Source organism: Leguminivora glycinivorella, chromosome 13, assembly GCF_023078275.1.
Source record: "Leguminivora glycinivorella isolate SPB_JAAS2020 chromosome 13, LegGlyc_1.1, whole genome shotgun sequence".
In the NCBI taxonomy this organism is placed as follows: domain Eukaryota; kingdom Metazoa; phylum Arthropoda; class Insecta; order Lepidoptera; family Tortricidae; genus Leguminivora; species Leguminivora glycinivorella.
Window position 1 is genome coordinate 15,592,062 of NC_062983.1, and position 23,867 is coordinate 15,615,928.

The 23,867-nt window shown below is 37.4% G+C and overlaps 2 protein-coding genes across 8 annotated transcripts in view; one reads left to right on the top strand and one right to left on the bottom strand.

Moving 5' to 3' along the window:
- LOC125232682 (zinc transporter ZIP1-like) overlaps window positions 1–1,092 on the top strand; it is a 40,112-nt gene extending 39,020 nt beyond the window's left edge. Inside the window, exon 6 of the mRNA XM_048138436.1 lies at window positions 558–1,092. Coding sequence (XP_047994393.1) covers window positions 558–571 — 14 coding nt within the window. The 3' untranslated portion in view covers window positions 572–1,092. The remainder of the gene's footprint in view (window positions 1–557) is intronic.
- A 982-nt stretch (window positions 1,093–2,074) lies between these two features.
- The window catches only part of LOC125232811 (synaptosomal-associated protein 25-like), an 84,469-nt gene continuing 62,676 nt past the window's right edge, over window positions 2,075–23,867 (bottom strand). For 5 of the 7 annotated variants that reach the window (XM_048138597.1, XM_048138596.1, XM_048138591.1 and 2 more), the window contains 3 exons: window positions 16,403–16,547; window positions 6,623–6,733; window positions 2,075–5,670 (listed from right to left, as the gene is read on the bottom strand). In XM_048138597.1, coding sequence (XP_047994554.1) covers window positions 6,668–6,733; window positions 16,403–16,547 — 211 coding nt within the window. In that variant the 3' untranslated portion in view covers window positions 2,075–5,670; window positions 6,623–6,667. Of the gene's footprint in view, window positions 5,671–6,622; window positions 6,734–11,827; window positions 13,393–16,402; window positions 16,548–23,867 lie in introns of those variants that run through there. The other 2 variants (XM_048138594.1, XM_048138595.1) reach the window with 1 other exon arrangement.

The following is a 23,867-nucleotide window of genomic DNA, read 5'->3' on the forward strand; positions in this document are numbered from 1 at the left end:
AGAAAGAGGATAAAACACACAATTTAGTAAAAGAATTTTAAGAACGTAATCTTTTTAATTTTTTTTTCATTGCAAATCAAAGTTGAGCTATGGCAAAATTTTTACATGCTGTAAAACCTTCAAGGGCCAATAAAAAATAAACTAAGCGTTAGATGTCCGAAATTTTCACTTTAATAAAGCAGTGCAACGTTGCACATCACGATGCAATAACAATTGCATGTCTCTAGCACTTATTTTTTATTAAAATTTAATTTTAAACGAGTTGGTCCTGATTTTCTTTTCAAAACAACAAAAAAATGAAAAAAAAATGCACGTCGGTCAAAAAAAATTTTGAAAAGCGTGGTGAGATAGGGAACAACCCCACCTATCCGCCATTTTAATTTGGCCAACGATGGACCAAACACCCTGTATATCATCGCCAAATATATCTAGACAAAGATAAGGCCGTTGAACTGGGGTAATTAATTATGGGAAGTCCAGAAAACCACAAAGATTATAAGTACTTAGTTTATGTAGGTACTTATTTATATACCTAACTGTTTTCTTTTTTGTTTCAGTCGTTCCAGATTAGCAGAAGAATTGAAATACCTTTTACCAGGAAGGATGTGTGTGATTCCAGTGTTTTTAAATATAAACCAGTAATACTGATTACATTAGGTACTTCAGCTTCAAGTGTAAAATGAACTCGGACTCAAAGGCTCATTTAAACGGCAAACGAACTCGCATGCGATTTAAGAAGGTACATTGCGAACTATTGACGTTACATCCAATTCCAAAGACGACCGATCAGATGCCGCTTACAGTTTGGCAAAAAAGAGTAGGTATAGAAATTAAACATCTTCGTGTCATGCCTTTCTTATCAATATGTGCGAGAAAACGAGACAAGACGATGTTGCTACTTTTCAATTTTAGTTTTTTGCCAGGGTTGTAGGCGAATATGCTCCTATTCGGAATTTCCCAGAAGGATTTGACCACATTGTCCTTATCTAGGAAAATTACATTTTTTCCGTGCCTTCCCCTCTATTTTGTTGGGGTGGTTTAGGTATCTAGGTGCGTAAAGATATTATATAACGTATCATGTGAATAGTAGGTAATTCACACAAGTTAAGTAGGTATTGATTGTGCTTTTTAAAAAATATTTGTTAAAGAAAAATGGAAACTATAGGTCTAGATTAAGAAAATAAACTGTATAAATATTTTTGTATGACCGTTTGTTTCATATCCAAATAAAATAAAAAATAAAATTATAATAAATAAATTCACAAAACTAAATTACCATTGAATAAGTTCAATTATTACTGAAGTTTAGATAATTAGGTAATATTTAAATAATGTGTTAATAAATGGACAAAATGAACTTATAATTATGTATGTTTGTACAGTATTAAACAGATAAGTAGGTATTTAAGTTGTAATTATTGTAGGTAATGCGTCGCACGTTAATCAGAAGAGAAGCATGATTTTGTTAAATAAAGTTTTTTTTAAATAAAAGTTAGTGTTTTTTTGCTAGTTGCTGCAGAATAGTGATACCTATGAAAGCACCCACCTCTTAATCTCTTTTCTTATGTGATACTTATACCCACAGCAAGCAAGCAGCAGCTTCTAAGTTAAGCAGTTAAGTTAGGGTCCCCCCACATCTAGCGTCTCGCGAGCGTAGCGTCGGGCCAACTGTATGGAAAAAGACGCCGCGTCGACGTCGCGCCGACGCAGCGTCAGGCTTTGCCATATAGTTGGCCCGACGCTACGCTCGCGAGACGCTAGATGTGGGGTGGGCCTTAGTCCAATTTAACTCTATACGGCGGCGTTAACTTGATGCTGCATCTTCATATACTCGTAGGCTATTTGGCGAACACGCATGATGTCGCCTCTTTATTTTCCCTACGATAACTTGAGATAACATCACCAACCACCGCCACACCTTGGGCCACCATCAACAGTGGCGCCAACTGGTGGTAGTTATCAGAAAGCATATCGTCTAAGATTTGGGATGACGTCGTATTGTTTGACTAGATGGCGCTAATGATACTAATTCGTCATCTATCACGGAAGGGGTGTATAAAATGATACAAACAAATACTTTAACAAATAAATAATGTAATTAGAAATTAACATTTTCATACTATCCGTTATGTTATTTCTATTCTTAAAGAAAATATATTTTATCTAGTTACCTAGTCGATAATTTAGGCAGATTAAAAACCTACAATTTATGCAGGCGGTAAATGTATACACAATGGATATAACGAGTAGCCGGTAGCCATTACAAACACGGTTCTAGGTCTGAGCCGACAAATACATCATAAAATATTTAAGTTATCATTAAAATATGGGTGCAGTCGAGGTTATTTACATAGGAGAGTCGATGTAAATATATCGAAAAATATGTTGGGGAAAAAATCTGAGCTAGCACCGTTGGTTTTAAATCTAACATGACATATTCGGTTCTTAGGTATTTTTTATAGGTACAGTTGTAGTGCGAAAAGGGTTTCCTTCGGAAACGTTCGTATTTGTCATGCTAGTTCAGTCAATGTCAGTACATCTTGTACCAAGACTGACTGAAATAGCATGACACGTTCGTACGTTTCCGTAACTAAACGAAGGAAAATGTTTTCTCACTACATCTGTATACAGATCTTAACTGTAACCACTGTAGGTAGATAGGTATATATTGTATTTCTGAGATTTATGGACGTCTTAGCTTTAGCGTACAACTATGTGACGATGGTACGTCCGAAAACGAAGAACATTTCATGTCAGATATAAAACGGCCATGCTTCTACTAGTAACATAAGTTTGGATATATTTGCACCGATGTTTGCTCACATATTAATGACATTGACTGTACTTATAAACCGATTACTTAACATTGATATTCAAAATGTCGTCCCAAAAGCTTCGATTCTATTATAACATGCAGTTGCTTGAGTTCTCCTTACAATTATTTTCAAAAGAACGCGCATCCTATATTTTATAATATTTTTTTTCTTGAGGGCCACGAAGGAAGTCTACGGTGTATAACGAAAATCAAAATTTCATTCTGCTTCTCTATCGTTCTATATTAGATCGATAAAAAGGCGTCTGACTAAATTAATTTTCGTTTTTTTTGTAGACTGTACGACTCGCGGACTCCGAGTAAAATTTGTGCCTCTGCCCTAAGAGATGAAATATTGTGCGAAGATTTTAAGACGTCATTTTGAAACAGTTTTAAGTAATCGCATAGAAGACGGCCACACGGCCGGACGCACGAAGTACACTTATAACTAACATTATTGAGAGAAAAAGACATAGAGAAAATTTCGAAAACCCTTATCTAACTGGTACACGAGTATAATTTGTCAAGCCTTGCCTTTAACATACCTATGATACACTATCTCCTAAGGCCGGTACACGTTATAATAACAATATACTTTAAGTAGTATTTGATAAAGTTTTAAATGTTCAACTATTCGTAGACTATTTGTATTAATCACAATACAACTTTAAAACGATACGGAAAGTTGCTATGAAACTGAATTTGTTAGGGCACAAAAGACCTATGAAATAATTTCTAACTATCAATTTGACAAAATCGCCCAACTATTTCGACTTGTCTTCTGCCACTTACAAATAGTGCGATAGGGACGGCCTGATGTTTTATCATTTATCGCGCGACTACGATTGCCTGCCTGGCAACGACGCATAACATTTTGTTTTACTCGTATCTACATGCAATACTCATCATATCGCGCGACTACTCTCGATATATTTCGTAGGACATTTGTACCCTATTGTATTCTTTGTTTCATTGATCGTTTGTGCGATAAATACTGTAAGCATTAGTAAAGGAAGCATTGAACAACACTCCCATACTCCGCTGGAATATAGGTCCACAACTGGCGTTAAAATTATACCTACTTGGTAGCGTAAAAAAAACTTTCGATGTGGGATGGGATCTTATTTAACTATTAAACGTAATATCTAAACAAATGACTACGACAATTAATAAAGAATTAATACAGGCACCGATATCTTAATCTAATAAATAATTGGGTTACCATTGAGAGGGAAAAGCTGCTTAACGATATCATAAACATAATGTTTATTATTAATAAATGCAGAGGCACTATCTAGCAAATCTATAGGTACTGAAGAAGAATAAATAAGTATATCACGTAAGCTTAATATGAACTAAGATTTGCGTCAATTCCCGAGGAAAGATGCCTAAAGGGAGTTCGATCACAATTTTTGAATGGAATATTTATTTTTACACATGTTTTTAATTTAAGTATGCTTACATCTTGTTTAGGCCCTAGGGCTTTCAAGTCAGGGAAAGATCTTACAAAATTGCTGGGAACAGGAGATGGTTGACAAGATATAAAGTGACCCGATCTTTCGAACTTGTATATCGAATCGAGTCAAATTATATTTCATCAACATTATCACCTGTGCCATTTCTTAAATGGCAAATCAATTGAGTTACTATTTTGATATTAAGAACAATAAATATTATTATAAAAGGTAATGTTTGTGCACATGACGGTTACAGTAAAAATAACTTTCTAAAAATATTCTTCATAAGTCGAAATATTGCACTTTTACTGCTGAATTTTGTGAGAAGCTCAAATCTGATAAGTAAATTAATATGTGACATTTTGGCACATTATTGTAGAAGGTATATAATGATATGGCAAATGATAAATCATACAGGTCACTATATTGAAACTTAGCGGGATAATTCTGTATGGTTTGCCCAAGTTTCAAGACTAATTCAGTCTAACTATAAACGTATATTAAAATGCCCTTAATTTGAATGGTGATAAAATGATAAGCATCTAATTGAATAGTCGGGCAAACATTCAAAAGATATAAGAGTTATAATAAAAAAAATTACAATTCTAAAACTTAGCTGCTTATAACAAATGATGCTTTAAATTCTGTAGCGGATGGTACAATTATTTTCTGAATTTGTCTCCCCTTATTCAAAGAGGAAATCTCACAATTGATGTATTGAAAATTGACATTTAGAATCATTGGAATACGTTAAAAAATCGGCATATGGATTATTGGATATGTAGTAATCGTCACTAGATAAGCAAGTGGGAACATCTAATATACGACTATTTAAACAGAGACTAGGAACGATATCCAACAGTCAAATGCATTGTACTGTAAATTTCCTACTAAAGTTATTACGAAAAATTATTGCATTGCAGTAATTATACGAATACGAATCAACTTCGCGTTTAATGATAAAATATATGTAGATTTTCGTATTAAAACGACGCTTCGAACGACCTTGTGGGAAGATATTGAAATTGGTGTTATTTCTTGGAGGAGGATAAAATCCAGCCATACATCACAGACTGAGCAGATTTTAATAGGACCGTTTCTTTTCTCTTGCCTATACCAAGATGCTTATTTACCACAAACGTTAGTAGGTATTCGTGTTAGCCCTTTGACGTGTTTACCCCATCGTCATATCTACCTACAACATTTTGCACAACCCACCGTCAACTGTCAACTCGTCCACACTTATGATCAATAATTTCATCATTTATATTATATAAGATGCGTATAGACAGTGGTGGTAACTTACACCTAGCACACATATTTTATTATTTTATATCGCCAGCTATTTACAACTCCTCGTCCCAAAAATATCTACCAAAATTGACGACTGCAATATCGACTCTGAAATACGAAACCAATAAAAATAACACATTAAGATTTTTTTGTAATTGCAATTCAATTTTGGAAAACACTTCAGGAACAAACATTTTGTCTGATCAGTTCACCATGGATAGTGTAATACCGCGTAAGTAACAAATGCAATGAAACACTACTTTCTTGTATCTTTGTTCGAATATTGAATTCTATAGACATTAACCTAAAATAAATGTGATATACAAAGAAAAATTACCAAGGCCTCCAAGTGTCCAAAAGCTGGATTCGAACCAGCGTCCTCGTTATAGCCAGGGATGCCTGAACCACTCGGCCATTCGGTCACGGTGGCAAGGGTCGAAATTTTCAAGTATAGGACACACTTCCCGAAGGCTTGTGGCGCCGAATGTATAGACATTGATAGCAAACGCGGATCCAATAGGGGAGGGGTGATGGGGGTCATGACTCCCTTAGAGCCTAAGTTACTTCTAGAATCTGACCTCTTGATCCCCCAAAGTACAAAGCTGGATCCGCCCTTGTTTGTGACTTATGCGGTGTTGCACTATCCTTTACAAATTTAAACATTAAATAAATGTCATATACAAAGAAAACAATACCAATGCCTCCAAGTGTTCCAAGCTGGATTCGAACCAGCGTACTCCGTTAACCGGACGGATGCCTCAACCACTCGGCCATCGTTACACGAAAGCAAGGGTCGAAATTTTCAAGTATATGACACAATTACCGAGAGCTTGGCGCCCTTTACAAAGTCCAAACATTTTGAGGCACATAGTATCGGGACATACTTCCGGCCCATTAACATCTACAGTCGTCAGGTTTTGGAAAGCAGAATGAAGCGTCATTTTAATTCCAGGAGCATTCCTTTTATGTTACGCCGATTATGATTTTTTTCAAGCTCCTTATGACCCATAAAAATTGAGGAGCTTGTTCGCCACGCCCTTTGGTATCGGGACATACTTACATCTACAGTCGTCGAAGCGTCATTTTAGAGCATTCCTTACGCCGCTTAAGATTTGAGGAGCTTGTTCGCCCGCTGGTTCGCGACCGCTATGCGCGTTTCGTTGCTCTCGCCCTATAACGGTCAAAAGGTCTTACAAAAAAGCTTTGTAGCAGTCGTATAAGTACCCATTTCAATCTATCTACATATAGCCATAGAGGAATAAATATATAGAGGATAATTTACGCTAGTTGACGCGTGATTGTCGCTAGATGTCACTATAACTATGCCTATACAAATAACTCGCATTTACTGATGTATGGAGTTACAACTCTTCCCTTACTTATTTCTCTATGGTATAGCCAAGAAATATTACTGGATATTCATGTCGGTACGTGAAAATCTCATCAAAAAGCGTCCCTTGAAAGGAACACAGGACACCGTCACAAAAACACCTTAGGGCCCCAAACAGCGTCGGCGTCGTGCAACCTGTACGGAAAAAGACGCCGCGTCGACGTCGCGCCGTCGCTTTGCCATACAGTTGGCCCGACGCCGACGCTCGCGAGACGCCTAGTGAGAGGGGGCCCTTATATGTAGTTTTTTTTAGTAAACCAGATTGAGATAGGGATTATAAGACTGCATGTTTGAATAATATACAAGGTTCATAGTGACTGTTATATTGTATTTATAAGTAAACGTATTATACAAAATAGTTCTTTATAAAATAATCGGTCAAAAATATAATATATTGATATAAAATTTAGCAGTCAATATGATAAGTATTTTAGTTATAGTATTAAATATTTGAACACAATTAATTTAGTAAATAGTATACACAGGTTATATTGCAATAAAGAAATGGAAATTTGAAAAAGCAGCCTTAGTAGCGTACTACGAGCCATAAGGCCTCAGTAAAGTCAGAAAATAAAATTCAATAAAGGAATTAACAAATATACAGAAAAGAAGACAAGAGAACGAAACAAAAGACAAACCAAAAAACAACAGAAGAAAAGAGAAGAAATAAAAACAAAAAAGGGTAGCAGCTTCAGCTAATACCTAACTTTGAAAGCGAATCAGGTAACCAGCGATTTCACAAATATGTAGAAAATCTTAATAAAAAACACAGATACCAATTGTGCTGTCGAATAGCTCAAAGGTTAGGCAGTGCTTCGCTTTATAGGCTAGCGTCCACACGTCAAGTCGAGCCGCGTCGAAATGATACGTCCATATAGTCCTCCTCACCGATTTCGGTGACGGCGAATTTGGCAACAATGGATTACGCCTTTTATGGGCTCTAATATCTTGCCAGGAGCCCATTTCTCGAAGCTACAAGTTACAATTTACAAGCGGTTGTGAATGTCTAATATGACAAGTTGGAAAGAGACTTCCGCTTGTAACTTGTAACGTTCAGCTTTGAGAAATGGGCCCCTGGCCGAACTTCGTCTTAAAGACTCTTTGGCAAGTGCTACAATAAAGTTGGCCAGAGGTATTCTATGTATATACGTAGGAGGGTTGACACCTCCACACATTTACTATGAACGGTAAATTCGATTCGACGCGTCGCTAATGGACACAGATTCATAGTACAGAAGTGCGAATAGATTTTCCTTTGTATTCTTACGGAAACGTACTGACACTGCTGTCTGAACTAGCATGACAAATACGAACGTTTCCGGGAAAATACGAAGGAAAACCTTTTCGAACTACATCTGTACAGTCAACCAATTGGAACCCTAGGCCACTCTACAACCATGTCAAAATGACAAGCAGTAAGAGATTTCTTACAAACTGATTTATAACGTCACTATGACATAGTTCTACAGTGGTCTAGGGTTCCAATTGGTTGACTGTACCTACCTATTTAGGCGGATGCATAGATGGCGGACTATTGAGATTCGACTCGGCGAGCCAAGTGGACGCCAGCCATAAGGGTGACTTTATAAATATACTCACAGTCAGCACCGACGTGTCGATGTTGTGTTTGTGTGTGTTCGTGTGTTGGCGTCTCGTGGTATAACGGGTTTAAGATTTGTCTAAGGCCCACTTGCACCAACCACTTAACTCAGGGTTAGTGGGCTGTCATATGTCAAATTCCATATAAAATGGTGGGTTAACCCTCCATTTTCGTTGGTGCAGGTGGCCCTAACTGTAACTTGGAGCGAAAGGGGAAAGACTTTGAAAGAAATTACCGTAACGCATGTGGCGAAGTGTATGATAATTTTCTAACTTTGGCAGTATGATATCGGTAATGTTCGCAGTATTACCAAGGATTATTTATATAGGATTTACAATCTTCATACTAATAATCGTACCTCCATTTTTTAGCGCCACCTATTAAATACTATCTTAACTACATGCCTTTTATTTTATTCAGAATGTGTATTGACATATCTTGATATTAAAATAAAGAAATATGTCATTGCGAGGGTTTACTGGTGAAACCCGATAAATCGAGATAATTTGTCCTTGAAATAACAACATTGTGGAAATTGCACATAGTTCGAATATCAAAAACCAGTTTGCTCAACTTATCGGGTTTCACCAGTAAACACTCGTGTGGTTCTTATAAAAAATAAAAACACGCAAAAATATTTAGGGGAAGTATGATTTTGGCCACTTCGAGCCTGCGAAACAGCGCCATCTAGTTAAGCCTTTAAAGGCCATACATTTCAGGGGTACGCTTTTTTGCATGGGCTTTGTCAGTCCCGTATTATATCATTATTGGTACATATTATTACTGTGAAAAAGAAGACTCGTATGTACTCTGTACTGCCAAATAAGGAGCGGGTTGCCTTATAGCGGTCGCGTTGTGTCAAACTTCTCTTTTGGTTGGTCCTTGTCAAATTATCAAAATACTTTTAAGAGAAGAATGTTTGCGCACTTGTAATATGACTATACAAGTATACATTGGCTTAGTCTTAAGTAGGTAAATACATTTCATCGAAAATTTTAAGAGCGCTATTCAACTTACTCGTAATGTTTGCTCTTCTGCTTAAAATAACTTATATTTGATAGTACTTAAAGTATATTGAAATATCCATATTATCTCTTTTACTTCTGACTCCCACTTACCAATATGGACACTAAGACCCTAAAGAATAGTAAAGGAAAAAAACAAAATCATTTTAGAAATTAAAATGTTTTTATTTAATCATAAAATAAATAGAAAACAAGTAGAGTAATTTACTACGTAGTTATAATAGTTGGCTAATATTAGATTTAGTACATCGACTGACTGGCCGAATTCCATAGAAGCAGTTATGCCATCTCACAAGGATATGTCCATTAAGCTTCAACCGACATCTGACAGGTTCCATGTATAACGACACTACGAAAAATAGATGGGTCTAAAATATTTTAAAATTACATAAGTGCTCCTATGAAATTAGTAAAATATCTGACACGTATCAGATCCATAAAAGTTTATAAGAAACGTGGCTAAATACTGATTCCTTAATTCAACCTATTATCACATATCAAACCAAGCCTCCCATACATTATTGCCATTTATGCGTCCCCTTCTAACAAGAAAATAAATCGAGGTTTTATAAACAGTGTCAAAAGTAACAGTAGTTCTGTATTATAGAAATAATTTTAAAAAGTACTTGAAAACACTTCGGTAAGCGTCGAGCGAATTCCTAACAGTAACATTAGCTCTATGATATTTGTTAACAACAGGTAAATGCATTTTCTCAAAATAATAACTTTCAACGCCTCTTACTAAGTAGGTATATTATATGTTGTAATTGTTATACGATTAAGATTATATTTATGAATATATGATAATTCTCTTTCAGCACACAGGTCTACTGTATAAAATGAGCACCAAAGATCATTATCATACGATTCAAATGTTGTATAGTTTTTAGAAGTATCAAAAATCAACATTCAAAAAGTTAGTACACGTCAGAGAGTCAAAAAGAAAGTTTTTAGGATATGTAAGATAATTCTTGAGCGATAGAAGTACAGCGATAGAAAACTGAAGGTATAAAATGAGATTTAAAATACAGTGTTCACTTAACACAGTAGAATGCCCAAGCATTGTAGTACACATAGATCTTAACAATTTTACGTTTGGGTAAATGTATCCACATTTATAGATACTGTTATAAATATCGAAGTTATATCTAAGACCGGTTGCGGGACTGTCTCATAGTAGGTATTTAGGTAAAACTGTAAACTATTAGGTATAATAATAAAATAAAGCACCACTTATTTAAATGCGAAGACGACTAAGTAAAAACGATGGAGGTTCCTTGCTTCATATTATATTTGTCATTTGGTACCAACTTAACAAACCAATTCGCAGAGTCGAGACTCCTTCGTTTTCTGCTGCGTTCATTGGCGACGCGTCGAATCGCATTCAAATGTATAGAACTCGATTCAACTCGGCTCGATTCGTCTTAGTGGCCAGGCTTCAAAGAACCATACCATAGACAGTTTTACTTTCATGTTTGCACTCAAACTGCATATTCAAAATGGTAGGCGGTCCACCTAGATAACTAAGATGACTGAAAGTAGGTATTTGTTGAATTTATAATTTTCTTTCAAAATAAGTGCTTGGTCGTAGAAAAAGTACTTTATTAACAATTTTCGGCTTCGCCTCAAATTGTTACCCACGCCACTCACCTTTTTTGACCTCTTTTAACCACCAGTTGCATAAAATACTATTTTCTACTCCCGTACTGTTATTCGTGAGTTACAAGGTCGTGCATAGAACTTAAAAACCCTACATAAAAGATGTCAGGACAAGTCTATCTAGTCTATACCCTGAAAACATTTAGTAGAAGTAGCACGATATAGCTGTTACAGTTCAGTAAATACATTGCTACCAACTTAACAAACCAATTCGCAGAGTCGAGACTCCTTCGTTTTCTGCTCTCGCATTCAAATGTATGAGAACTCGATTCAACTCGGCTCGATTCGTCTTAGTGGCCAGGCTTCAAAGAACCATACCATAGACAGTTTTATTTTCATGTTTGCACTCAAAATGGTAGGCGGTCCAAGATAACTAAGATGACTGAAAGTAGGTATTTGTTGATTTATAATTTTCTTTCAAAATAAGTGCTTGGTCGTAGAAAAAGTATTGTATGCAACGGTGTTTAACTGAGTCAAAAAATGCTCGTGGCGTCTTTATTAACAATTTTCGGCTTCGCCTCAAATTGTTACCCACGCCACTCACCTTTTTTGACCTCTTTTAACCACCAGTTGCATAAAATACTATATTAGATACTGTCAGTTGGAGACGATGTTATTGATATGGTGACAGGAGCTGTATTATAGCTGTTTATGTGGCTATTAATTCGCTTTCAGCTCGTTTCATAAAACCATTATACGAGTCTTGAAATTTCATCCTAGCCTCAACTTGCAGTACCTACTAAATGATCACTGCTAGAACCTCTATTGCGTACGACTCAATATTAAAATACTATGTAGATAAGGTATACGTTTACTAGATTAATATAGACATCTTTGTGCTTTGAGAACATCTTTTACGAGTACACTTACAAAATGTAATACCAGTGCCCGCAACCGGTGGACAGAAAGCGACTACCTCGTCATCGCCCCACACAAACCGAGTCGCATTTAGTTCCAATCCCACATTAAAAGAGCCTCACAAAAATGACACTACCGCGAAATTATGTATCAAAATAGTGGAACTAAGTACGACTTATATTTAAATTGGCCGCTTTGTAAATCTATGGATTTGTGTAGAGTGACAACGGCTAAAGCGAGCGTTTTTTGTCACGAATTGGCGGTTTTTTGATTTAATTCTAGTATCTTTCTATCGTCTGCACTGTACAACAGCTGCTCACAAGATTCAAATACTCTCATCCGTACAATGGCATAGATAGACGCAAGCAAAATAGCCAATCACAAATCGGCGCTGAACTTAGGGGCCTCGAAGGGCTCCATACCTTTTTAGAAACACACACTGAAAAAAAGGGCAAGTGCCGATTCGCCCAAGGCTAGATTTGTTCACGCTACGCCCTCTTTCATATTTGTCTTCAAGTATCTGGTAAACGGATATGATACACGATACCCCAGTGTTTAAATACTAATTGTAACGATTTAGACTTTTTGATAGGAGTTCTTGACTAGTGTAGTCGATGGAAAGTAGTAATTTATGTGTAAGTACGCCTATTCGCAACATGAACTTAGCTCGCGTAAAGTACAGACAGTACATTGTATCAATAGAAATAGCCAAAGATGCAACTCTTTTTTTAAATATTGCAGTCTTCAATAACATTCACAGATTAGTACACATTTCACGCCAGTTCTTGATTTAAGATATTTAGATTTATTTTAAATAATTAAAATTGAATATAAATTGATACCTTAGTGACCTGGAAGGATTTGAATCGGATACCTATCCAATACTCGCGGATACAACCTAGTCCGGCGGTAATTTAGACTCCAGAATCTCATGTATGTTTTAAAAACCTACTTGCAGTTTAATGCCATGCGTGATTGCCTCCGCAAGTGTATAAGTAACCTAAATCTAAAGGTCACTCGTGTCTCAGTCTAATTTGGTTACTGCTCATAGCAACTAGGTACTCAGCGACGCCATTTTGCAAACGTCAGCGCTTTACAAAATGGCGTCACCAACGTTAACGCTTGAATGACTGGGATGTTTCTGTTTGTTTTTTGACTTATTTGTTAACACATTTGGCTATTTATACTAGTCCGCGACCACGAGACGCGTGTGTAGTGTGGTGTGCCGCCGCCGTCTACTTGAGGAGCTCGTGCGCCCGCTGGTTGGCCAGCGTTATCCTCGTTTCGTTCGATTCGCCCTACGTAACAGAATACGCGGTTGTTTTCTTGTTCAATGCACAGCGACTGTGTATTGTGAGTGTGTGAGAGAAAATCTTGGATTTTATAAAAGTTAACTGACTGGGAATAAACCTATCTACAATAAATGATATTACAAAATATATCAAAGTTCTAAGATCGAACAATCAGGTAATAAAGTCGTATTTCGTATGTTCATAGGGATGACGACTACATAAAAAAATGGCATTCTGTTTTGTCCGTCAGATCGTTCAAAAATACTAAACACATATTTTTCGCTTTTTCTAATGAATGAAAAAATACAAAGATATAGAGCATCAATGTTCCGGAGTGCGGGGCTTGTGAGCTTGTGACGTCACTTCTAAGTAAAAATTGTACTTAGGCGTGACGTCACGCGAAACTTCAACGCACTGTACCGTCGCCATTTTTCGTTTACGAGAAAAAATAAAAAATACGTGTCTAAAATTCTTTGATACTCTAACTGACGGACTAATCAGTTTTTTTTAGTCGTCTCGCCTATTCATAATATGTTAGGTATTTATTACGACTTTTAGATTAACTTTTGCTACATATTTTCATTTTGTGACTTAGCCATATTTTTAGTCTGCCGCCCGTTCCAAGTTGTTCTTACACACATTCATGTATCTTTTGCATTGTGAAGTGAACAGTCGCTGTTTTTGAAACGAAGTACACATGTTATGTTAGTGAATGAGTGTTATCGATGACTCTAATAGAAGATATGTTAATGACAAAATGCAGTGACCATACACAAAAATAGGTACCTGAAGATCGTAATTAGTTAACCAGATAATTGTATCAAAATAACGCATTTTAACTTCACCTTGACCTACGAAAGAAAAGTAAATAAATCAACGTGACACTTGGCAAATTTATACGGGTTGTTAGTGTTTTGTACAACACATAAAATTCGCGGAATAAATTATGAAATGACTTCTATTTCTACTCTTGTATATTTATTTTTCGTTATAGAAAAGTAAAGTCCTATGCAAAGTTGTATAGATAATTGAACTGATTCGAAATGCTTGTAGAGTTTTCTTGCTAATTTTTTGTTTTTGTTGAGTTGTGGACCAAATTACTACTTGATCCATTACATAACTGATCTCTCTTACAAAATGCTAAACAGATCATACTTTAAATATACTCAATAGTTCTTTATTTGTATACCATAGGCACATTTTACAATACATGGACCCTGAAAGGTCTAGCAAAATTCTAGGTATAACAAAAATTCATAGGTGTCAATGTTAAAAGGGACCATAATTAAAAGTGCGATATTTTGTTACAATTTATTTGGCGGTAGTTTTCTACGGTCAATGCATAAAGAAAGGACCCTAGTGCCATAGGGACTTGGTTCTGTGGTATGTCAGTCAAGGATGTGATCTAGAATTCGGTACACACAGTGTGGATAGTAGTTATGTTCCGTCGGTGGACAGTAGACACAACACAGGTACAACAACCAATCGCTTCTACCATACACTACTGTTGGGCAGCCTGTGACATGTTGGGCAGACAAAGTGCACAATACCTTATTGACTTATCGATAATGTAAAACCAACCAAACAACAAGCCAAAATCTGCAAAATTGAATGTGGTACAAATTCGGATAAGTATTATATTTAGTGATATGAACTAGTACTTATACCATGATTTAATTCCCTAATTTTCACCATGAATGCGGTAGGATCTACCGCATAATCTCGCACCCAAAGCCACTCAAGTGGTGACACTGCTAATACCCCAATTCCATGTCATCAAGTTAGGGATTGGCTTATAAAATAGATACACACAACACTATGTTTAATATTATTACATTTTATTAAAGTGTAGCATCATTAGCTGACGATTCTGCTTAATACGAAATATTGTTTTTAATTTTTTCGTTGTGCCACAACTTCAATCGTTCTTTATTCTCAATAAACAAACTTTGTCTGCTCAAACACACCAGCTGCCATGAAAACATGCTCGAGAAATTTACGGTGAAGGTTGCCAGGAAAGCAAATCTGCAATTTGGAAGGGCGAAGCCAAAGACAGATCACAGGTAGACTGCAGTAAAGGTTCTATTTACTCCCACCGCTAGTGACAGGCAACAATCAGATGGTGAAAATGTAGATGACAGTAACGCTCTGCGTTCACACATTGCAACACATCGTAAAAAGGTAGTAGATTAACAATTAAATTTCTAAAGTGAAGAGACGGAATTTAATATGGTTTACTTATTAGGTACTTTTTACTATGGTTGCGATCAAATAACAAGACTTGAAGATTACAAAAAAGCTTCAAGATTTACAACACTTCGATGACATTTTAAATAAGAGTCATCAAAGTGGAGCAAAAAAATAGAAATCACCCCAATAAAAAGACCGACTGAAAAACAAAATCCACGACACATAAATTACAAGTATTTTGGCGTACGCGATTTCGTCATCCCAGGTTCCAAGATTTTTTTTATTAGCATTCGCTTCACTTTTAAATGCCCTGATATTTTTTAATTTCAATCACAAATTGATGTTCCGCACATTATAGGTACTAACAGATTTTACATGCTCCAAAGATGAATCGTTAGGTCAATAAATTGGTGTTTGGCCACCGTACTATTTTCCACAGAAAATGATTACAGAAATGAAATTTTGGCCGAAATCTTAGATGAGAATAATTTGTTCTTGATGACTATGTAGGTAACTGCGTTCTTCATAATATAATACATATGTATTTGGAAATATATGAGGAAACTGAGAAACATCTTGTTTTCAAACGTGGGACAGAATCACTCCACAATGGAGCAGTGGTTTCTAGAGTTTACTAGACTCCGGTACTTCTAAAAATTTCGGAGCTCATACCTTGGCCGTCTTAAACGCCGTCAAAAAGGAGAATAGTATTAAAAGAGCCTTTGGGATCACAGAAGCAAAGCTAGAAAGCTACCTATCTCTGTATAGTCAATCTCCCCTACCCCCCACGAAATCGCGTCCACCATCCCCCTTCCCCCTCCCGTACCTTGCGGTTGATGCGGTCGACCTGGCGGTTCTGGTTCTCGAGTTCGGAGCCCATATCCAGCGCCATGTTGCGGAGGTTGCCGATCATGGTGTTCACTTGTCCCATGTTCTCTTCCATCTCGTCTTCTCGGGCGTCGTTTGTTATCCTGGAATTGATGAAGGTTTGGTTAGGATTTTAAAGAGATGGTGCTGTTTGGGTAATGTCGTCAGAACTGTGTTGGAATAAAATCCCATCAATGACCGAAATGAACTGAATCTTTCCGTGGCCGGAGAATCGGTCTTTGCTCATTTAGTTCAGTATAGGATCGGCGGGCGCGAGCGGTTTGGATCGAGAACGAATGTGTGACTGCGCCGACCGAGAGGAATGTTACTATCTGGGGACTATTCGTATCATTTTGACACTATTCGGTCCCATTCGTTCTGATCTTTCCGACCGCAGTGGTCGCTGGTCTGGCTGAACTAAATGAGCAAAAGACCTAAAAGAGCGAACTAGTTCGTGGGAGCGATTGAACGAGATCGGAGCGCTCCGATCAACGAACGAAACGGCACAAGCCTAGGTAGTCGGGACTGGACTGACTTACTGTCGAAAGTTCAAATTACAATACAGTACCCCTTTCAATACGAGTTGATACGATCGTGACGGTTGTTAACATATAAATATCAATTTTAACACATTAAAATTCGAAATTAAGTTAAGTGTAAGCTAATAATCTCGATTTTTCGTTTTGAAAGGACTACGTCTTTATTATACAACTTTAATAAAATCAGAATCACACACACACATCAGCAAAAAGGAGTGTACAAGTTTCTAATAGCTCGGCAACGCGCATGTGACACTCCTTGAGTGATAGGCGTTCATAGGTTACGGTGACCGCTTTCCATCAGACGGACCGTATCCTTGTTTTCATCGACGTAGTATAAAAAAAATATGGCACTTTACGCGTAGCATCAGAAGAAGTGAATCAGACTTCGGCTAACTTTTGAACATTACTTATACAGAGACGGACGGATTTACATTCTTAGTGACTTACGTCATTTTAATGACTTTTAGTATGAGATGACGCACAAAAATCCGATCTCTGATTATTACAACATAAAAATTAAGACACCTACAAGGAAATACGCATAACACAATAAAAAACATGCGTTACTTTGTTATTCTGCTAACGGTTAATTTCGTATTTTTACACGCAATTTATGTTACGTATCAACTCCAAATGTTAGAATCTATGAATTGACCGTGACGTCACTCCTCAGTATTTCATAGTAAATTCCATATTAGCAAATTGTTTTGACAGTTCTTAAAAAGAAGCTGATTTGACTAGTAGGAAACTAGCCTAATCTGAGTATTACCAAAGAGGATCGAGTATTACAGAGATTTACTGTCAAAGTAAAACGTGTAAACACAGTGCAACGACTGCCATCTCTCGACACAAGCTTAAAACTTTTGAACCTCAGTTTTGACAATTTGGCCCATATTGTTAGCTTGACATGTGTTGAAACGTCAAATATTAATATTAGAGCCATCTAGCCGAGCGTTCCCCAAAGGTGTAACGCCATCTAGGCCACCGTACCTTTTTAGGGTTCCGTAGTCAACTAGGAACCCTTATAGTTTCGCCATGTCTGTCCGTCCGTCCGTCCGTCCGTCCGTCCGTCCGTCCGTCCGTCCGTCCGTCCGCGGATAATCTCAGTAACCGTAAGCACTAGAAAGCTGAAATTTGGTACCAATATGTTTATCAATCACGCCAACAAAGTGCAAAAATAAAAAATGGAAAAAAAGGTTTTATTAGGGTACCCCCCCCTACATGTCAAGTGGGGGCTGATATTTTTTTTATTCCAACCCCAACGTGTGATATTTATTTATTTATTTAGTAAAAACATGTTTGCAAGACATTACAGTAAAACCAATGCGTCACGAAACTTAGATAACAAAAAACACAGAAAATAATGGAAACAAAATTAAAAATAAAATTAAACAATTATATATATATTGATTCAGATATATTGTTGGATAGGTATTTCAAAATGAATAAGGGTTTACTAAGAACGTTTTTTGATAATATTAATATTTTCAGAAATAATCGCTCAGAAAGGAAAAAACCGGCCAAGTGCGAGTCGGGCTCGCGCACAAAGGGTTCCGTAGCAGCAAATATTTAACCAAAATTACAGTTAAATCAACCTATCTCAAAAACTATAAGAGATACTTTGATCAAACCAAAAATCGTTGAAAGAGTTAATTAGCATGCATCACCTCTATTTTTTTTAGAATTTTATACCCCGTAGTTATAAAAATAGAGGGGGGGGGACATACTTTTTACGACTTTGAGAGCTGATATCTCAAAAACCGTTCACTTTAAGAAAAATGTTTTTTAGAAAACTTTATATCATTTTAAAAGACCTTTCCATTGATACCCCACACGGGTATGTACATCGAAAAAAAAAATTTTCATCCCTCAGTTACATGTATGGGGGGCCCCACCCCAATTCTTTTTTTTACTATTTAGTGTCATAATTTTGTAGCGGTTCATACAACACATATTCCCATCAAATTTCATCACTGTAGTACTTATAGTTTCCGAGTAAATCGGCTGTGACAGACGGACAGACGGACAGACGGACAGACGGACAGACGGACATGACGAAACTATAAGGGTTCCGTTTTTGCCATTTTGGCTACGGAACCCTAAAAAAAGTGCGTCCCCCCCTCTAACTTTTGAACCATATGTTTAAAAAATATGAAAAAAATCACAAAAGTAGAACTATATAAAGACTTTCTAGGAAAATTGTTGGCCGGTTTTTCTCTGTGGCTTTGAGGTACGTTTTTTTCTTAGACTGTATCCGTCTATACGGAGTTACATATGTCTTTGGTATTACCAGAAAATTGAGATATTCGAAAGTAGCTGAATACGCTGTGTCTTATGCACTTTTGAAACTCTGCACAGACACGTTGATCCTGTTCAAAGCTTGTAGCCGTTTCGGGTAAGCACTTACGGCTCAGCCACGACATTGGTCTAAGCGGACAGCGGTGAGCGGCAGCCCATTACGAGCGATGAAAAGTCCGATGGGGCTGTTCTCACTCGCACGTATGGCTGCCGCTCGCCGCTGTCGCGCTTAGACCAATGTCGTGGCTGGGCCGTTATAGCTAGGCAAGTAGCTTCCAATGCTATCTTCTTTTAGATTCAACTGGCATGAAGGAAATTTCAATATCCATTACGCAGATGAGTCTGGCGGAAGGTACTGACGCTTTATTTCTACAGTCATGTCTTTTTACGTTAAAGATAATTTACATAACATTTGCCGGTGAATACATGAATAATATTGCAATATACTTATTTGCAATGAAATAATTTACGTAGTAAAATTAAATTACATTGAAAATTTATGGATATTGAATAATTATTAAAAATTATTAAAATGCTCATTTACGATCTGGCAACATATATTTGATCGGGAAAAAATATTATGCATTATAATATGGCTGTTTAATAGCGGGTCGCAACTGGATGAGACTAGCCCAGGACCGGGAGAAGTGGCGTAGTAGAAGAGAGGCCTATGCTCAGCAGTGGGCGATAAAGGACTGATATGATGATGATGATGATGATGAATATGGCTGTTTAACCCGACAAGCCTCTTATCCCTCTCGTCTTGTGACTTTGAAGTATCTGGCTTGTATTTACATCGTTAAAGCGACGCAGCAACTGAACCGAGTTTGATTTATGAGAATTATGAGTTATGAGCTGTCAATCCATGTCATTAATGTTATTTTATCCGGTTGATATAAATGCTACATTTTTACTAACATAGAAAAAAAAGTTTACGAGAGGATTGCTGGCAGTGTTAACGTTTGTCATTACTTACACATACATACAATCACGGGGGTAGGCAGAGTACATGATACTAAAGTTTCAATGCCACACTTGGCAAATGGCTTGGCTGGGGTGAAAGAAAACGAAACTGTGACAAGACGAAACAATACGAAACAGGTTGCCATGCCAGCCTCTCGATTACGCCACAATTTCTTCACGATTAAAAAAAAGACAATTTAAGCTTTAAAATTTTACTTTGGTAAACAATCATATTAAAATTACAATTAAAAAAAAACGTGTAACAACAATATACAACCCATTATCTAATAACATTTTCAGAAAATGTTTTAACACATCTGTGGCGTCGCGTGCAATGTAATGAACACTTTTAATTCAAACGAGAATGAAAGTAATCCCAACAACTAGAGCTATAAGCACAACAAAGGCTGTTCAAAAGAATGCAATAGCGTGTGTGCTGCAAACATTAATACCAGACATAATTCATGTGCCAACCCCGCCTCTATACCTACTAGGGTTACCATTACTGTGACGAGAACCGGGACATCTGAAGAAGCCACATCACATCGTCAAAAAAAACCGTCCAAATACAAATTAGATCTGAGAATTAGATAAAATCAAGTCAGGTTTCCGTACGATCATCTAATTTGTAAACCTGCTTATTTCTTTCACTGACTCAAGCTGAACTGCAGCCTACAGAAGTTTGTACATAATCATAGCCAATATTTGCATGATTCGTAGAATGTACGACGTTTAAGCATCCACAGACCCGCATCGCACGCATCGGCCGCATCACATTTAGTATTATATTATTTGTATAGAAAGTCACAACGTGCGTCCACCGATTCGCACCGTACGTACCGCAATATCAGTGGACTAAATGAGATGGGGCGTGTCCGATGCGTACGGTAAATGTAAATGCCTATCTTTACACGTGTGCGACGGCGCAAGCACTCTGTTGCGAATCCGAAACGTATAACAATGATCACATGGAGATAATCCTATTCATAGCCGGGAGCCGGGACTTCAAGGCTTAAACGGGGATATCATGACTAGACTATTTTGAATCTTGTATCTCGTGTCTTTTAACGACTGGTCTGGCCTAGCGGGTAGTGACCCTGCCTGCTGAGCCGCGGTCTCGGGTTCGAATCCCGGTAAGGGCATTTATTTGTGTGATGAGCACAGATATTTGTTCCTGAGTCATGAATGCTTTCCATGTATATAAGTATTTGTATATTATATATATCGTTGTCTGAGTACCTGCAACACAAGCCTTTTTGAGCTTACCGTGGGACTCAGTCAATCTGTGTAAGAAAGTCCTATAATATTTATTTATTTATTTATCTCACACGGCAAGGACTGCACAAGCTGCGCTGTGGCAAAAAATACTCATACGAGTCCTCTGCAATAATACACATTATTCTATGGATCGACAGAACAAATAAGACATTTTTTTTAAGTTTTGGGATATTTCCACGCATACAGCGAAGTATGGTAACCCTACTACGCCCACTCATTCGTACAGGCATTTTTGAGCGTCTAGACAGTCAATAACTTAGTAGTGAAAATTTGGAGGGTTGCCAGGGAAAATGATGAGTTAGCATCTGTGTTGCATTCATAGTATTCCGTAGTCCCGTAGTGACCTCGTGAATGGAACGTAAACGTGTGGGAATTGGAGGGTGTGGTTGTAAGTTGTTATGGATTTTATGGTACGGTGCCAACTTTCCACATTTTCATAGAAATTTTACAAGTGTTTTAATAACACTACAAATTCTTACACGCTTAAATTATATATGACATTTTAGTCTTAAAATGGGTCAGGAATATGCTGTTAAAATCTCCCGTAATGCTCACGAGCACCGTGTATAAATTTGAGAGCAAAGTTTCCATTCGCAAAAATACCTAATTTGATACCTGTCACTGTCGTAATTGACGTAAAAAGAGGGAACAACGTGTGACCTATATATTGAAATACCCTTGACCCGTATTTTATAATTGCCAACTGAATTTGTTTCATAATTGAAAACGACAATACTAGTAGTCGGCGGAAAAGGGTTGAACCTGAGGGATTTCATATATTACATTTGTTACTAAGTTAAATTATAAATTTACATATGTTAGGTATACAATAGTTAGAAACTGCCTTTAGTTGAATAAGGTACAGCGGGGCAAATCTCGACTCGGAAACAATTGTAACTAATACATTTTTTCCATTATTACAATGATTATGAGGGGTTGAATGTATCCACTGAACACGCCTACGTCCCACACAGACAGACAGACAGACAGACACGTCAAACTTATAACACCCCGCCGTTTTTGCGTCGGGAGTTAAGATCAACTCCGTCAAATATAAATATGTATAAATATTTATACGCTTAGACACTTAGACATAATCTAACAAGGGTTAGATTTAGGCAGTCATAACATAAGTCAGATACGAGTAAACAGTCAATACAGAACACGACGTCACGACACTACAATAAGGTTGAAGGTACTAGATACTAGCTAGCTGATTGTCGTATCCGATAAGTTTCCCGGGATGTAGTGAAAACGCTTCGTTGACGCGAAACGACACGATAGCGTTGACTGCTAACGACTGGCGTTATCGACGAGATCTCGAGATCTCGTGCTGATTACTTGATTAGGTACACCTAATCAAGTAATCAGCAAGATCTCATGTAAAGTATCCTTAATTACGAGTTACACTAATAACTGCCGTATGAAAGCGATTGGCTAAGGCTGCCATTTTAATATTCGATCGCATATAAAAGTGTCAGAAATCGTCGGGAGGTCCTACAGCACAGCTAAGACCCCCGGCAAAATCCGATAGGATGTCGTAGAGCACAGAACCAAAGAAAAAGTGTCAAAAATGGGGTTTTAGTTTGAAAAAAAGTCACTTCTGAGAGTTCTGAGTTCTGATAAATCGGTATCATATCATATGCGTTGTTCTAATCTGTCAGCGCGAGCTACGCGCTACCATAGCACAGCTACGATCATAGTCAATGGGGACACGGGATTTTGTTTTAATTATAAATGGGCTTATTCTTGGCCACAGACTAGCCACAGGCAAAGACGTGGCCTACTATGGAGTGAGCTTGCCCAGAAGATGCTTGTTCACGCTAGATTTGAAGGTTGCCGGGTTATATGAGCTCGGAAATATAGCCGCCGTTTAAGCAATTACCTTGCTTGTATCTTGTATATGTGATAGCTGAAATCGTTGACGCTACGCTACGTGGCGATCGACCATGTCAGCCGGCAGCGTGTTAGCGTGCGTAGCCGAAAACACAAACGCTCACGAAACGAAACGCTCGTAGATATCTATCTCAGTCGCTCTTGCGTATTGGCGCGACACAGCCATACTACCATTCGCGGCGTTTCGTTTTCGTTTGGCGTCGTAGAAATACCATTCGGCTACGGGACCAGATCTGCAGGGTTAGCACATAAGTCGCCGCGAGATAATCCGACCTATCCGTCCGTATGTCATTATTGCAGTTAGAAAAATACTCATGATCAGAATCATGTGCTAGGCCTTCTAAGGTATTATACACATATACATATCGTCACTACTTTGAAAAAATCTCGTATCTCATGCTTCTCCTCAAAGTTAAAACGCAGTAAGTCTATATGCATTCTATACAT